At 35.4% G+C, this 16,189-nt stretch overlaps 1 protein-coding gene across 6 annotated transcripts in view; it reads right to left on the bottom strand.

Moving 5' to 3' along the window:
* Positions 1–16,189, bottom strand: part of CACNA2D1 (calcium voltage-gated channel auxiliary subunit alpha2delta 1) — a 361,272-nt gene that overhangs the window by 53,743 nt on the left and 291,340 nt on the right. For all 6 annotated transcript variants that reach the window (XM_086886615.1, XM_086886616.1, XM_086886617.1 and 3 more), the window contains exons 13-14: positions 3,139–3,217; positions 991–1,040 (exon numbers count right to left, since the gene is read on the bottom strand). In XM_086886615.1, the coding sequence (XP_086742741.1) occupies positions 991–1,040; positions 3,139–3,217 (129 nt within the window). The remainder of the gene's footprint in view (positions 1–990; positions 1,041–3,138; positions 3,218–16,189) is intronic.

Below are 16,189 nucleotides of genomic sequence, written 5' to 3'. Positions count from 1 at the left end.
TCTTATTAAGGATACATCTTGCCAGACAGTGTCTGGAAGAATTTAACAGAATCAAAAGGCTCTTATTCAAGCCAAGAAAGGATTCTTATTCTCTGCCAAAAAATGTCATGGCTGGCCTTGGAAGGACAAAGAACTGCAATGATATTTCTCTGCTGTTCTGGACATGTGAGTACCTGGACTTTCAGACAACTGAAAAGAATAAATGTTCTTCTACTCTGTTCTTCAGTTTGCATCTCATCATATAATCCCAGAGACCTGTGCCTTTTTTTATCTACATGCAAGTCTGCTGAAATGCTCCTGCATCCCTTCTGAAGGAAAGAAGTGAAGTCTCTTCCAAAAGTGCTGGATCAATCCAGGTACCTGTGCTATAAAGCAGGATTGAAGCAGGGCACCCACGTGAGTCCAGATGCTCTAGCAGGGCTATCCCCTCATATACATCCACAGCCTCCTCCATGTAATACAAACCCTTTGGATCATGCAGAAAGTGTGGCAGAAGGTGAACTTTAAACACACTATAAAAAATGACTGGTTTTATAGAATTTTAGAATAAAATTGCTGTCATGTCTCAGCATCAAAGCTTGAGGGACCATGTAAGGCTGGGAGGAAAACAGAGGAAAGCACAGTCCTTGTGCAGGATACAGAGCACTTCAGACACTCCATGGTGTGCACGTGGTCAGCCTGCTCTGGAGGATGCTAATGTCACCAGGGTTGTGACCAGCACACAAACTGCTCTGGGCCAGCTGGCCAGGGTAAAGGGATCACGTTTTAAACTGGTTCACTGCAACCACATTAAAGAAAAAGTAGAACATTTTAAGAGAATAATCCCTTAAATGCAGAAGAAAGTCTTGATTTTTTTTCTCTTTCCTTAATGTATTGTATTTTAAAATTTAATTGATTTTAGCAGAGGTTAAGAGAAAACATGTCCAAGAACATATACTGCTTCACTTTCTGTGTGTTAAAAATGCATGTGGATTTGACCAACTCACTTACCTGGGTGTTTATTCTTATGGCTCCAATAGATGGGATTTCATAATAATAACCTAAAATTTGAAACAGAAATAATGTTGTTTTACTGTAATAGATGGCTAGCCTCTTAATCTTGAGGAATTTCATTCAGTTTATAATTTCTAGTCTAAATTTTATTAGAATTATTGTTTATGAATTAGATACTTTTTAGTAGATGTCACCACAATGCATGGCCATAGGTTGGGTCACCGTGCCGCTCAGACCAAGGCAGTTACTCTTAAACAGTGACAGTTATCATTTGTTTCTTTTGGCTGTTTTGCTAAAGGCTGTATCATATACTGAGTTTGTACTCATGAAATCCCAGTTACTATGATGTGCAAGTACATTTAATGCTTATTTTAATATGCTGTGACAGCAACATAATTATATGCTAAATGCATATAGAATAGCTATGGTCTGCTATAAGAGTGAATTCATGGTACAAAAACATAAGTTAGTTTTTGAAATGAAAAAAAGCTAATGGGTATTTCTCCTACACAGGGAACATACATCAGAAATGTCTTTATTTAGAACTGATTTTATTGCTCATTCATTTGAATTAAAAATATTTTCAATACTGCTCATATAATAAGACTCAAGCCAGGCACTGAGATCCATCTTCAGTAGTTTTCTTAAAAGAAAATTTTAAGTCAGATTGGAAGGAAGAGACAGAGGATTAGAGAGATAAAAGTATTGATATATGTAATTTCCTTTGTTGCATGCAAAATCTTTTAATTTAGGAAAACGAAATTAAGCTGCTTCTTTGGATGTGCAAACAAATAATCACAGGAATTTTGGACAGATTATGATCATTTTGTCTCAATAATAAGATGACATAGGTGGCTATACTTTAAAACAGCTGGTCCTCATTTGTTTTAAAACAATGGAGGTCACATGCACACAGTATTCTGATATACAAAGATGTTAGTAAAAAAAAAATAAAAATAAATCTGTTCAAAGCACAAATGTCACACAAATTTTCTGTTATTATCTGACAATACAATTTGCTCTTCATGAAGTTGTGGTATCTTCTGCATGACTTGCCAGCATGCCAAGGGTTTAATGAGGTTATGATGCTTATGTATGCTATTCATCCAGGCTATGGATTCTTTTAGTATTTCTTTTTCCCTCTATCTATGCCTTTCTCTTATCTTTTGCTCTTCTCTTATCTCTTTGCTTTATGTTACTCTTCTGCCTGACTATATCTCCTTCCCTGGCATCCTAATTTTCAAGACTCTGTAATCAGCTCACCTCTCACCTCTTGCTTTTCACTCATTTGTAAAATAGTTTTACATTTTCAGTCAGGCCTGGAAATTTCTCTATTTAAAATATAAGCAAATGTTTGATAAATTATTTATTTTCTACTTATCTCTATTATTTTCTATTATTTCTTTCATATTTTATGCTCTATCTCTCTGTCTGCTACCTTGTTGTACAGTTACATTAAAATATATTTGGGACTCCTCTTTCTCACACTTAAAATGCTTCTGAGTGTATTTTTCATGTAAAAATTTCAGGTAGGCAAGATCTTACTTCCTTACTTTCACCTTTTTTATTTTTTCTTTCTGTCCTACAAAGGAAAACAGGATAAAAATAAAAAATACAAAATGCTCTCAGAAACTAAGACATCAGAGCAATAATTTTGATATTTTCATTTAAAAAGGGAAAAAAAAATCTGAATATCTGATCCTTTGTAAATTTTGGAGAAAAACAGAAAGAAATGTAACCAGCTAACTAACCAAACAAAAATCCCTTTGTCCAGACTGCTTAATTTAAAACAGCTTTGCCTAATTTCTTATCTGTCATCAGTTCCAACTTTACATAGATGGCTATTACAACAAATATTCTCAAAAACTGAACCATAATGGCTTATTATTATAAAAACTACTGTGGTAGTTTTCATGCAATATAAAGTTTTAAATAAAGTAATAAAGAAATAAATATACCAGTTTCTTGTTTGCATGTGATTATTTTCATTTTTATATTACATAATAAATTATCTTTTGGAACTTTTGGTAACAAATACTATAAAGCTAAAAACCAAGCTGAAAAATCTGCCATTTTTACAGAACAACAAAGATATCACTTATCCAAAGCTCTATTAAAGATCAGTTTAAAAGAAAAACACAGTACCTTTATTTTCACAGGCCATCCACTGTATGGGTCCTTTGTCATAATTATGTTGGCCAACAGAAAATGTGAACACACGTACCTGTGCAAGTTAAAAACCAATGCATATATAAAAACCAACAACTATATATCATTTATTAGTTTTCACCCTCAAGTCAACAATACCTGGATTGTTCATAAAGTTGAATAGAAAAGGAATATTATGAATTTTCCAGTTTTTGTCACCATAATAGATATGAGAGATGTAAAAAATAATAGATTATGTTATTTTATGTACTCCTATTACTTCTCCCATGAAGTACAATCAAGAAGAATGCTCTTTTACACAGCCTTGGTACTTTAAAAGTCTTACATTGGATCATGAACTATTTAAATTTTTAGTTTTTTTATTCTTGGGTGATAATTGTAACGTCAGGTTTTCCTAAATTAGTTAACAAAACATATCAATTACAATGCTTACCAATCACTTAAAAAGAATATGTGTGGCAGGAGAATTCAAAGCAGTGTAAAACAGAACTTTTAGGATATAAAAAATGAAATTATCAGATACTACAAAAGAGAAAAAAATTCTCCTTTTGGTCACTCAGTTTTCTTTATGTAAAACTACTAAATTAGTTCAACAGACTTCCAGACAATCGTTAAGCTTCTGATCTTTCACCTTCAGCTCTTGATATTCATTTAAGTTGTGGGTTTTTTTAGCATAATTCTATTCTTTTTACACAATGCTACTTTAATCTATCTCAGCAACTGTAAGGAGTTATGGCTTCAGAAGAATTCACTAGAATCTCTCAATGTTTTGGACTGAAAGCAGACTTTTCAGCTGAAATGATTTTCCATGCAAATTTTTCTGATTTGAATTAGAAAAAATTAAAACCAAAACCTGGTATTGCTTTAAAAATATTAAAAATCATACCAGACACACAGAAAAATTTCAAATACTATATTTCAGGTTCCAGCTGAATATTCTGCTCTAAATTTGAGTGCTTCTGTTAAAAGCTGGGAAAAATGTTTTCCCAACAGTTTTAATGAGCTGCTCACTATATTCATGTCCCTCTGCTCAAGGGTCACACAGCTTTTCCTTTTTAGGTATCTCTTTTTTTATGGATCTTTAACTTTACAACTTCAATGTAAAAACCATAGATAACAACATGAGATCAGAATGAAAATTCCTTTCTATGAATTTGATGTTTATAATTCAAATATACTACAATTAAATTGCATGCAGCCTGTAAGAAATGAAATGTTTTCGTTAAACAATACACTCTAAAACTGCTGACTCCTTGTAAACTACCGATCACTGCTAAGTTTTTTAATTACTATTTTTTAAAAATTTTCACTACATAATTTAGCATGTGCAATTAGTACCCAAATCTTCACTTCCCAAATAGGCAAGAAAAATTGTGTGACATAATCAGAGCTCAAGTATTAACGAAGAGCTGTAGGAATGGCCTCACATCATCCATCAGCAGGTAGCAAATGGTGAAACTTTATTAGTGTTGACCCCTGTATGCAAGAAGGGCAAACAAAGATTTTTGCTGGATGCAATTTTTAATTAACAATATGTTTTGATTTGCTTTATCCATACAAACCCTTTGTTTTTTGCAGTTAAAAGGAGAATTAAAGGAACTATTCTGCTGCACTGAGCACTGATTTAAGTGCTTGTACTCCATATAGCATCATTCCCCACTAATAAGTCAGGCCAATTACATTTCTGGTTACACAGACAGGTAAAAGAATGACTGTACCTGCATGATGGTAAATTGTTATCCTTATAGTTCATATAGATAAAGACAGATGAAAAATACCTTGAAAAATTTTACTCTGAAAATATCAGTATTGACAGTGCAAAAATGACTTTACCTGGCATGTTTGCATCTCCTTTATTAATATTGTAGCACATTTTCCATCCCCCTTTTACTCTTGACATATTTTTAAAAATGACAGCTATAATCCTCCTACTGGATCTTTCTGCTTCTACTTAATTAATATTGTTTTTTTTCTGATCTGATTATCACCATGTTATTTTATACTAGCACCTCTCAGCTCACAAGGTCCCTGCCTACCATGCTCCTGTTCTTTCTGAACTCACATTGCTCCCAGTTCATTGTCCACTAAACACTGATTCAGAATAGATTCTTCTCAAAAACTATGGAAAAACCCCACTGATGGTCACTAATGAGATACTTGAGAGTCCTGGTGTTTCTTTTTGGATTAAAAGCTACCAAGTCATGTGGGTTCTCTTGTGTGTAGAAAACACATGAGTCAATTAGACTGGACTGTCTAGCATTTGATCTCAAACATAAAAATGAAACACTGAATTGGATTCAAGTTGCGAAATGCTATGTAATTTAGGGAAAAGCAGCAGTGTGTTAAATCTGCAACAAATCTATAAAGAATTTAGAATTTAAATTATTGACAACAAGCAGGAGACAATATATCTGATTTACTGTTCCTTGGATAATTAACAGAGATAAAGAACTGCAATGAAAATTGGAGTTTTTAATTGTTACTTGGTTTGGCAAGAGGGTGGGATATTCAAAAGAGTATTCTTTTTCCTATTGCCTCATCTGGAATTGAGTAGAATGACAGACCAGCTGGAAAAATGAGTCAGCAAGTCAAATTAAACAAGCCAATTTTAGCAAAAAAAAAACAAAACAAAAAAACCCCAAAAAAACCTCTGTGCTGAAATTTTCTGTGACAGGACCCAGAGTCAGCCAAAGTATTGAGATGTATTTCTCTATATGCTTTCCTTATAGACATCTCTCCAAAGAAGACAATAGGCTATTGAATTTAAAAAAAGAAAAGAAAAAAAAAGCACCAAACATTTAATTACTTTTAACAGGGAATTTATGACTCAGAATACTTTAAGCAACTAGATCAGACACAGTGGGTATGAGTACCTCTCTCTGCCTGTCCTTTAAGCTTGGTTTCAACCAATTAAGTAGGTTTCTGAAACGAAACAAACTGCCAAGTAGACTTTGATCCCCAGAAGTTGTTTCCCATCACCACTGAGGCCTGATAATTCCTTCTCTCTGCCTCTCTGCAGCCTCTTGGGTTCTGTATAAACTGCAGCTCCTGGGTGGTTTTGCCACGACAGTTTCTCTCCACCACCCTCACTAGAGGATGGACATTTGTGTTCCCCAACCCATTTCCTGGGGAAAGGGCAGCCTTGCCTCAAGGCAGACCTATTTATTCTCTTCGTAAAGAAATGCAACTTCCAAAGGCATAAAAACGAATGGAAAAATAAGATAAACAAATAGGAGCTGTCATGCTCTCTGATTTTCAATAGAACCATGCAAAATACTTCTACAAAACTTGTACCCTTAGAGCTGAGAACTAGAGATGGGCACCAGCCTGCCCTGCCAGCCCATCCAGACACTGTCTTGAAATTGTTCTGAAATATAAAAATCCTATTTTCCAGCTAGAGTTCAAAACTAATTTGCTGCATTTTCCTTACTGAAAGTAACCTTAGGGAGAAAAAAAAAAAATATTCTTTTTTATAACAATTTACAGTATCTAGTAGAGGAATGTACTAATTAGCAGCAAAACTGAGTGGCACAGGCTGCCCAGCAAGGTTGTAAATCTGCCTCCTTGGAGGTTTTAAACACCAGACTGGATATGCCCTGAGCAACCTGGCCTGATCTTAGACATGATATTGAAGTAGACACCTCTGCAAGTCACTTGCAACCTGGCTTATCCTAGGAACCTACGAAGGGCATCAAAGGAATACATGCAAAAAAACCAACTCCTAATCAGAGCAAATGATAGAAATGAATGCTACAAAAATGAGGAAGAAGTGCTTTATTGAAGAAAATATCATTGTCTAATTATAAAATTAATTTGCTATTTATTTGTATTTCTTTCTAGTGGAAGAATATCATAACTACCAAGGTGAGTAAAAAAGATTTTGTCTACTACAGATTTTAAGGGACAATGGTACTCAAGGGACTCATAATGAAGACAAAAATGAAGAGGTCCCTATGAAAAGGCTGTTTTCCCTAGAGATTCTGTTTGCTTTTTACATATTTTCTTTCTTCATTTTGTTATTGGAATAAAATTAAGAAAGATTAAATTAGATGGTTCCTTTGGGTATAACATGTTTTGAGTATTACAAAAAATTAAGGCTTGTCTGAAGTTAATTCAAAGGGGTAATTAAACACAAAGAACTTGCTGTTTAGGCTACTGCCTATATGTGTAGGCAATGTGGAATCACTGAATGTTTTCATTGGAAGAGAGCTTAAAAATCCTAACTCCCTAACACCCTAACTCCCCTGTCACAGGCCTATGAGCACTGCAGGCGCTCTGCATGTCCCAGAAGAAATACACATTTTTTGACAGATAAATGTCTTGAATTCTGTGCTACTGGAATGAGAGAGCTCTCAATAATAATTTCTGTGCATCTCTTCATTTCTCTGTTTAGGAAAAGACTAAGACTTTTGGAGATATATGTCTATTTTACCAGATACCAAGAGAGTGATACAATGAATTCACTCAATTGGATGCAGGCAAGATGAATCCTGTCATTTTATGCCTAGGATATAAAAAAACAAAGAGGGCATCTTTCTCTTCTACAAAATACAAACTGACTATGACCAAAAACTGAGCACATCAAATCATTCAAATTTGGTTTTCATGATGACAGTAACATTTCAGAACATTTTACTATGGCCTTTACAGCTGCAGGTAAAGACTCCTGGTTAATCTTTTTTACTATACAACAAAGAAAAAAAGCTGTGGTGAAGTGGAATAAATAATTTAGTAATTCCAGCATGACCCAGGAAATTATCTTTCCCAGTAATTGGTTTACAGATTATCAGATATGTGGAAAAATTGTTTGTAGTTTATATTTAATAGGTACACATCTGAAATAAAAGCACAATATAAGAAGCCTATCATTCTGAATAAAATCATAAAACCACTCTTCTATTTTCCATTTTGCATTCTGTCTTCTAAATCCCTTGTAAGTATAGCCTGTAAATCACTTAATCATTTTTGTGTTTTGTGCCATAGGCCAGAGAGATGTTATGTGGTTTTCAAGCTGCTCCAGCTAAAACACTGAATGCATTTTTTTCCTTACATTTTTACATCTGTGGACAGAAATTTGAAGATGATTTTGGATTGTGCTGTGAGTTAGCTGAGAACAGAAGACATTTATAACCAATTTGAACTCAGAACAGAACTTCAGAGGAGAATCTGAAAACACAATATACTAATCAGGAAACCACCTAAGATTAGGCAATAGGATACACCAAATACAGAGTATCACCTAAATTCCAGCTAATAATCCATCATGCTGAACAACATGCCAAACATCACTTTGGGAATTCTGGGGAGACAGTCCTGAACCATTTAGGTTAGAGCTGCAAATGCTATGCAATTTTTTTTTTTTTAGGATTTTGTTGTTTTGGGTTTTATTTAGTTTTCAAGAAAATTAATGGAAGTTCTGAGTTAAACGCCAGGGGAAAGACTTAAAACCATGTGCTAGAGGACAGTTTTGAGATCCCTTAAGCCATCTTTTATGAATTATATAAAATGGGGCATAATCCATTTTCCATCTCAGGCCATGAGGGTAAGTGGCACAGTATGGCTCACATCTCTAGGGCTACACCATGGTGCCATCCTCCCTCCCTGCCTGCCCCCAGCTCAGGGCATCTCATCACAGCAGTTTTTGGGAATAAGCCCTAGCTCATGCTATCACTGAACCAAACACTGACATAAAAGAACTGACTGCCACAAGCCAGGAGCCATACTGTTGGCTCTGTCAACAATTACAGCTATGAATAACTGGACATTTCTCCAGCCCACACCTTGGCTCTGGGTCATTCATTAGCACAGAGCTGTCTGGTTCACTCCTGCAAGTAAGGCTGGTTATCTCCTGACAGAGCCCTAAGGCTCAGCTTTTCAAAATTACTGGGACAGTGGTGCCTCTAAACGTACAGATGAGAGTTCAGTACTTGCACAAAAGAGGGATGAGTTCATGACTATCAGTTTGAGCACATTCATAACTTCCCCAGCTTTGAATGCCAGGCTCAGGAAAGTTCAGAAGCTGGAGATTCAGGCTGTAGGTATGTAACTGTCAGGCTCTGATGCATTTTGCCCTTAATAGCAGTCTGGAAAAAGAAACAGAGATGACCTAAGCAGCAGGGTATGACACCTAGTCAGGTGCCAAGGTTCTGAAGTTAGAACTGAGAAAGCAGAATTCACAATTTTATGTCAAATTAGGAAATAAAAAGAATGGCATCATACACCAGCAGATATGTATCAAGTTATATTTTTGACATTTATGATTACATTAAGATCTGTCCCTTGCTGTGGGTGCTCTCCAAAAATATGTGTAGACTTGGGTATCTGGGAAAAATAACCCACATGAGAAACAATGAAAAGAAGAATTTAGCTCTCAAATATTTAAATGCAAATATCATTGCAGGCTGGACATCTTTGAATGTATAGACATGAAGAAAGTATAAATCCATGTGATTTGAAAATCCATTTGACACTACTCAAATGTTTCCATAAGTGACCCTCTATACTCTGATTGAGCAAGGCGTATACCTATGCAAGTGCCCCCTTGAAACCAAAGGAAAAACCTTTTAACTGAGGCTTGTGTTTAAAGAAAAAAAAGAGCAGGTCCCTGGAAATACTATTTTAGACATTTATCCACAGCAAATAATTTCTTCCAATCTTACCATGTATATTTGCAATCTTCCCTATCATTAATATCTTTCATTCACTACAATTCAACCTCAAACTTTAAACTGCAGTGCTAGCTTATTAATTCATAGTCTAATTATAGTCTGTGTAATTACAGCCTAATAACAAAAAGAAATAATGACACTCTAAAAATTAGCTCACATTACAATCTAATGCTAATCCTCCTTCTATCTTAAAATAAAAATTATGCTTATTGCATATCAGGAGATTATTGGAGAATCTCACTTATTTTGGATATTATTGTATGCTGGTACTATGGGCCCCAAACCATTTAGTGGTGTTAATATATTGGGAAAATGGGATCAAGAACACTGATGCATGGTGTACTTGTAAACAATTATTCCAGGAAAGGAATTAAAAACTGAGAATTATACCTGAACATGTAACACATACATACAATGATAGGTGCATTTTCATGGAAGTTGTGACTCTCATAAATCCTTGAAATATATTTTACTAACTGCAAAGTGTTAAAAAAATGATGGAAGAGTTATTTTTTTTTTTCCCTAGCTTATTTCATTCCCTCACAAAGAAAAATACCTACACGAAAATAGGGATATTTTCTACTGCAGACTAATGGTAAAACCACCATTGCAGTTATACTGAAAAATTTCAAAACTAATGTTCTCACAGACCTAAAAACAATATACTAATTCAGTCACACTGTTCTACAATTTCTTAGTGCCACCTTGTGGAACCACAGCACCTCAACCCTTCCTCACAGAAGGGTTTCTGTGTTCTGCTGTGTTCTGTGTTCTGCTGCCCCTTCCTCTGCTGCCACACACATACAAAAATGAAAGTATAAATTTCCTGCTGACCCCTGCTAAATTGATCATAATTAGATAGAATGGACTGATTATGTGATTCTTTAATTCTTTACCTAATTTAGACATTTAGACACAATTTGATGGGCCTCAAGTATCACAGAAGTACAAGTGTGGTTTTGTATGCGCACAGTAACTTAATGCTGGATTATTACAAAATGATGAGGAGAACAGAGTGTCCTCCTGTGTTCTGCACAGTCTCCTCAAGTAAAATGAAGTTTTTGATCTCAACATTTTCTAGGTGTGGGTATAAATCATCTCTGTTTTATTACCTTTGTAGAACATATTGCTTAAGAACAGCAATAAGAAAGAGAAAGGCTGCACTCCCAAGAACACCAGCAGAACTTCCCACTGATGTGCTTGAATTTTATGTTTGAGGGTCAATTTGCCCATGTCAACCCTGCCAAAAAGTGCTTTGGTCCACTCTCCAACCTTTAGAGCAACTCTATCAGCAGAGCCCACTTAAGCACAGAAGTCAAACCACTGCTCCTTCCCTCTTCCCCTTTTCTTTGCTGCCACAGAAGCGGTCCCAGAATTTTGGGTGTGTGCCAGCTGGCAGAGGCTGAAAACCTCCCAGATTTAACTCAGTTAAACCTATAAATTACTGAATAATCTAGCTCAAAGGCTCTAGCTGTAGACCTAGCTCAAAGGCTGTGGGCACATTGGTTGCTTCTCTGAGGATTTCCACCCCAAGGGCTGCCTTCATCACCCACCCCACCTCAGAAATTCCTGTACAGCACTCAGTTGCATCAGGTGATTTTCCAGCTCCTCATCCTGCCTCCCAGACTTCAGATAAAGAACATACCAGCATCTTTTTAACAATTCATCTGTTGAATGATGACTTTGACTACCCATCTTCTATTTACTCAGTTGATCTATTTGCTTCTTTGGGGAAATTTTCCCTGTTGAAATGAAAAACAATTAAATTCCTCCTTTCCCTAAGCTGCTTCTCCCTGACACTCATCATTTAGCATTCTCTGAAGAGAACAGTTTTTTTTCTGCAAATTCCTTGTAAATTTGGTGGTCCATATCAGGAACCAGACAAGGGAGTTGACAGAGAAATTCCCACTGTACTCTGGATTAAAAGCATTTTAGGCATTTCTTTGATAGTCAAAACAACATTTTGAGGCAGCTGAGCAGCTGGAAAGGACTGGATTAATTACAGAGATATTTACAGTTCATATTGTGACACTAAGCCCTCTTTTCTTTTTTTCATTGTCCTTGTAAATCCCAGGGAAGATGTATTACAAATATCATCCAAGTATTTAAAGGAATATTTCAATATGCCATTTCAAATACTAATTTTTATCATGTATTCTGCCTTCCTCTTTCCCACGCAAACAGTCTTGTATAGTTGCTTCCTCAATTTTTGCTCCCATTTCCTCCAACTCTTTCCCAGCATGGAAAACTGACTGAATCTTAGCAGTTTCAAATGCCAAACAGTTGTACTAGAAGAAGGAAATGGGTAGGTGGGAAAAGGAAGGACCCTCAGAAACCCTCATTTCCAGTAACCTCATTTCCAGCCCTCATTAACAAGAAGTCTCCCTGTCTGGAATTATCAATTACACAGATTTCAAGTCTAATTTTATAATTGGCTGATGCTCACAGGAACATGAATATTCTAAACAAAAATGGTTCAGTGATTAGAAAGGATATGTCACCCAAGGAGGTGAGGGGACTTTGTCCATGCTCACATACTGTTTCTTGAAGCCTGACCTGGGAACAGAACGGTATCTTAGAAGAGGAAGATTAAGGGATGAAAGTGCTGCAAGTTTGGTTCCCTTTCCTTTTCTAGGTGGAAAAAATCTTCCAGCTACTGCATGCTGATGGAAAGGCAGCAGTGCCAGACAGGACAGTGCTGAGGGCAGCCTGACCTTGCCTCTGCCGTAGGTGGGACGTGCCATTGCTGCCACAAGCAGGCAGTGACGATGCTGCCTGTCAGCGGCTGGCAGGTGCCCCAGCAGGGCTGAAAGAGCAAGGCTCCTGTGCACTCATGGAATAGAGAATGTCCTTCACAGTTCATGATTAATTCAAGAAGTTCATGCCCACTCGCTGTTCTTCTTGCCAAACTGCACCTGAAATCTCAGGACTGTCCGTGAGAAGCATGGAGTGTGTTGGGACAGCTGCCACCCATCCCGTGGGCTGGTAATGATAAACAGAAATTTAATCATGACACATGAATGATATGCAGTAGCATTGCATTTCTAACCAGTTAAACAAATTAAATTTTCAGAAAGAAAATACAAGTGATTTTCCCCTGCAATCCACAGGTAAAATACCTTGAGGGGTGGGTGTCTATAGCCTTGGTGTATTGAACAGTTCGTACCAGAATGTTCTTAGTAAATTTAGGTCTAAGTTTTGCATTCCTAATGGCTGAAACAGAAGAGCAGAGAAAATGTACTATAATAAATCATAATTTATGTGACAAGGTATAAGCCATTTCTCAGTCTAAATTGTGATATAAATGAATTTAAATAATTTTTGACAAAGTTTTTTTTTTTTTTTAAAAAAAAAGAAATAAGGAAAAAAGAGCTCTTGAGCCCCAATTATAAATATGCTTCTTACAGAGAAATTTATTATAGAAAAAACATTGCCTTAGAGGGTTTGTCTTTGTTTTTTTGCTTTCAAGTGAAATAGCATCTACAGACAAAGTTTGCAACTAAAAGCATGGAGGTTATTTTTTTCTTTCTACACATAGGATTGAGAATACAGCACTGTCAGGCTGCATTATACAATTTAAAGTGATGAGTTCAAAAAAGGATTTGCACATAAACCAAATTCTTCCCTGTAAAAAAATGAAAAACAACAAACATATAAAGAAATTCAGAATTATTAAAAAAAAAGACATTTGTAGTTGGCACTCCAGGTTCTGTGGTCGTTATGAATTAGATGTTTTTGTTTGCACATGATTTAGGATGAGATTACGAAGGACAGAGTTCCCATCTAAGCCTCAGCAAACACTGAATACATTACTTTGAATTTGATACAAGGCTAATGTGCATCTGAGTTCAACTGAAATTACTGACTTCAAATAGAAGTTGAATATAGAAACAGAGGAATGGAGACACATAATAAGATAAGAATTCAAAGACTGCATATTGGAACTGATTCTCTTCTGCAAAAAAATAATTTTTTTGGTTTTTTTTCTCTATTTTTTAGGACTAAGCCCTATAAAAATGTTTGTGAAAACCTCTAAGTAATTAGAAGCTCATACTTCCCTTACTGTGCACGTACAGGCTCGCAAAGTCAGTTTCTTATTTTTCTGTTAAAGACAACCTATTCTTACAGCACATTCAATTCTGCATATTAAATTGTATCCTGTACCATGCAAAAATTTGAGAATGTAACTGTGACTCCCTGGAGATATGACAGAGGAGATTTTATCCTTTTCTTTGAGACTAATCAGGATTCTGAATCCAAGTCACTTTCTAAGTAGAGACTGGGGTATTTTTTTTTTTACCAGCATGCTCATTCCCTACTTGCAAGATTACTTTTTTTCCTTGTTTTTTTTTTCTTTTTTTTCCAAAATAAAGGGTGCATTTTTTTTGCAAAATGCTTCAGTAAAAGACCTTCTAAGTGACATTTATTAGTTCTTACTCTGGATAAGACTTCTCAAACAGAGCTCCTCCATCTCATGTGCTGATGTTCTCTCCTAAAAAGCAATCCCCTCCTTACAACATCTGCATCAATCCTTTACACTGTACACTGAAATTGTACAAGGTTTCTACTTGCCTGGGTGAAATGTACAGTTCACCTACACTTGCACTCTAACTTCTCATTTCACATTCCTTTCTTCTGTTATGCTTCATGCATATATAAGCACATACTTCTTGTTATCCAAATGGACTGTATCTTTATTTTTTCAAACTTTTATTTGCTTCTTAACCTATCATCTGTTTAGACTGCTGTATGCATTCAGCTTGTGCCACCATCTGCTTGTTCCAGCTCTTCCCTTATTCTCTTGTCCCCTAAAGAGATTCCTGTTCTGCACTTCCCCTCTTGGAGCCCAGCTATAAACTCTTCTTTCTGTCCACTTTTTCTGGCTGTGCATTGGCAAAACTTTCCATCTACTAAGAGACAAATCCTCAAAACCTGCCTACAACATGGCCTAAGCAGCATTTAGAAACTAAGATTTCTATCAAGTTTTAGAGCCACTAAATAATAGCTAATTCTTTTTAAAGTATTATTCAGTTGTGCTACTTTAGTTATATTTTGTATTCTATTAAAATACAAATACAATACAATACATTCTATTAAAATACAAATTCTTTCTTCCAAGTTGCATTTTTAAACCAATTGAAGTTGGACTTTGAAAAACTTTAGACACAGTGATCATACAGATGTCAAAATTGTGTCAGAATGGGCAATTTTACATAAAAGCATCTCTTAATCTTCATAATCATATTAATATTTTTTTTTCTTGCATCCTTTTTGGCTTCTCTGCAGAAAACAATTTTTAACTTTTACATTTTCTTCACTCTTTGTATTTTTAAATGAAGGGGAAATGTGAGCCTCTCTTATGTGGCCCTGATAGTAAAAGAAATCTTGTCTGTCTCTGTTCTCTGTAACTGACTCATGACAGTCAGTTTTTACTTGCTTATTGCACAACAGAAACATAGAAAAATTACTTATAACTGTAAATATATATGGTCATGGGCATGCAGATAAAACTTTTAACGTGAGACATAATTACTGAATATCTTGTAGCAGGTTAGGAAAATTTCTCATTCTAGAAGATGCCAAGAACAGTTAATTTATTTTTGAATTTTAAGGCAGAATTATCTGTAAATCTAGGAGAGAGAAAAGACTTAGAGTGAAAGATCAAGAAGTGATTTTTCTTACAAGGAAAGGAATGTTTCATAGCAGTAAAAAAAGGATAAGAGACAGACTCCAACAAACACAGAGAATTAGCTAGCTGAGTGAGCAATGTAGGAAGATAATCTAAAGAATGAAGGATTAAAAGACAAATGGCAGTTCAGGAAGAAGAAAACTTTACATATACAAGAAGAAAGAGCTTAATGTAATGTAGGATTGAAAAGACTTGGAAAATCAACCACAGATACTGAGAATGAAGACTTATTCTTAAAAGACCCCAACAAAACACACAACCAAAAAACCCCAAACATCTAGGGAAAAAAGATTCAGATAAAGCAAAAACCCAATATGGTTCAACAATACAACACAGTTCCAAAATGGTAAGTTATGATCTATGATTTATTTACCCAAGTGCTGACATGCATAAAAAAAAATAAAAATGCTCTATTCTCTTGATACCACTGAAGTTTCTCTCACTGCTCAAAGTGAATGACAACATGCCTTTATACACAAAAGGTGTGTAAAGAATAAAGAATTAATGTGATCTAAGATATACCTTTGATGAATCTGAAAGAAATTAGCTTGTTTAGTTGAAAAGACAAAAGCTGGATAGCAAACCTGGATAAAAGTTTCAACATAGAAATTGTTTCCTAAAATGGAAGGGGTATTATTATGATAAAAATTAGTTCTTATTTAAGAATGCA

Source organism: Cyanistes caeruleus, chromosome 4 (genome assembly GCF_971803275.1).
Source record: "Cyanistes caeruleus chromosome 4, bCyaCae1.hap1.1, whole genome shotgun sequence".
NCBI lineage: Eukaryota > Metazoa > Chordata > Aves > Passeriformes > Paridae > Cyanistes > Cyanistes caeruleus.
The sequence above is the reverse complement of the archived record's forward strand: the minus strand, read 5'-3'. Positions and strand labels throughout refer to the sequence as shown.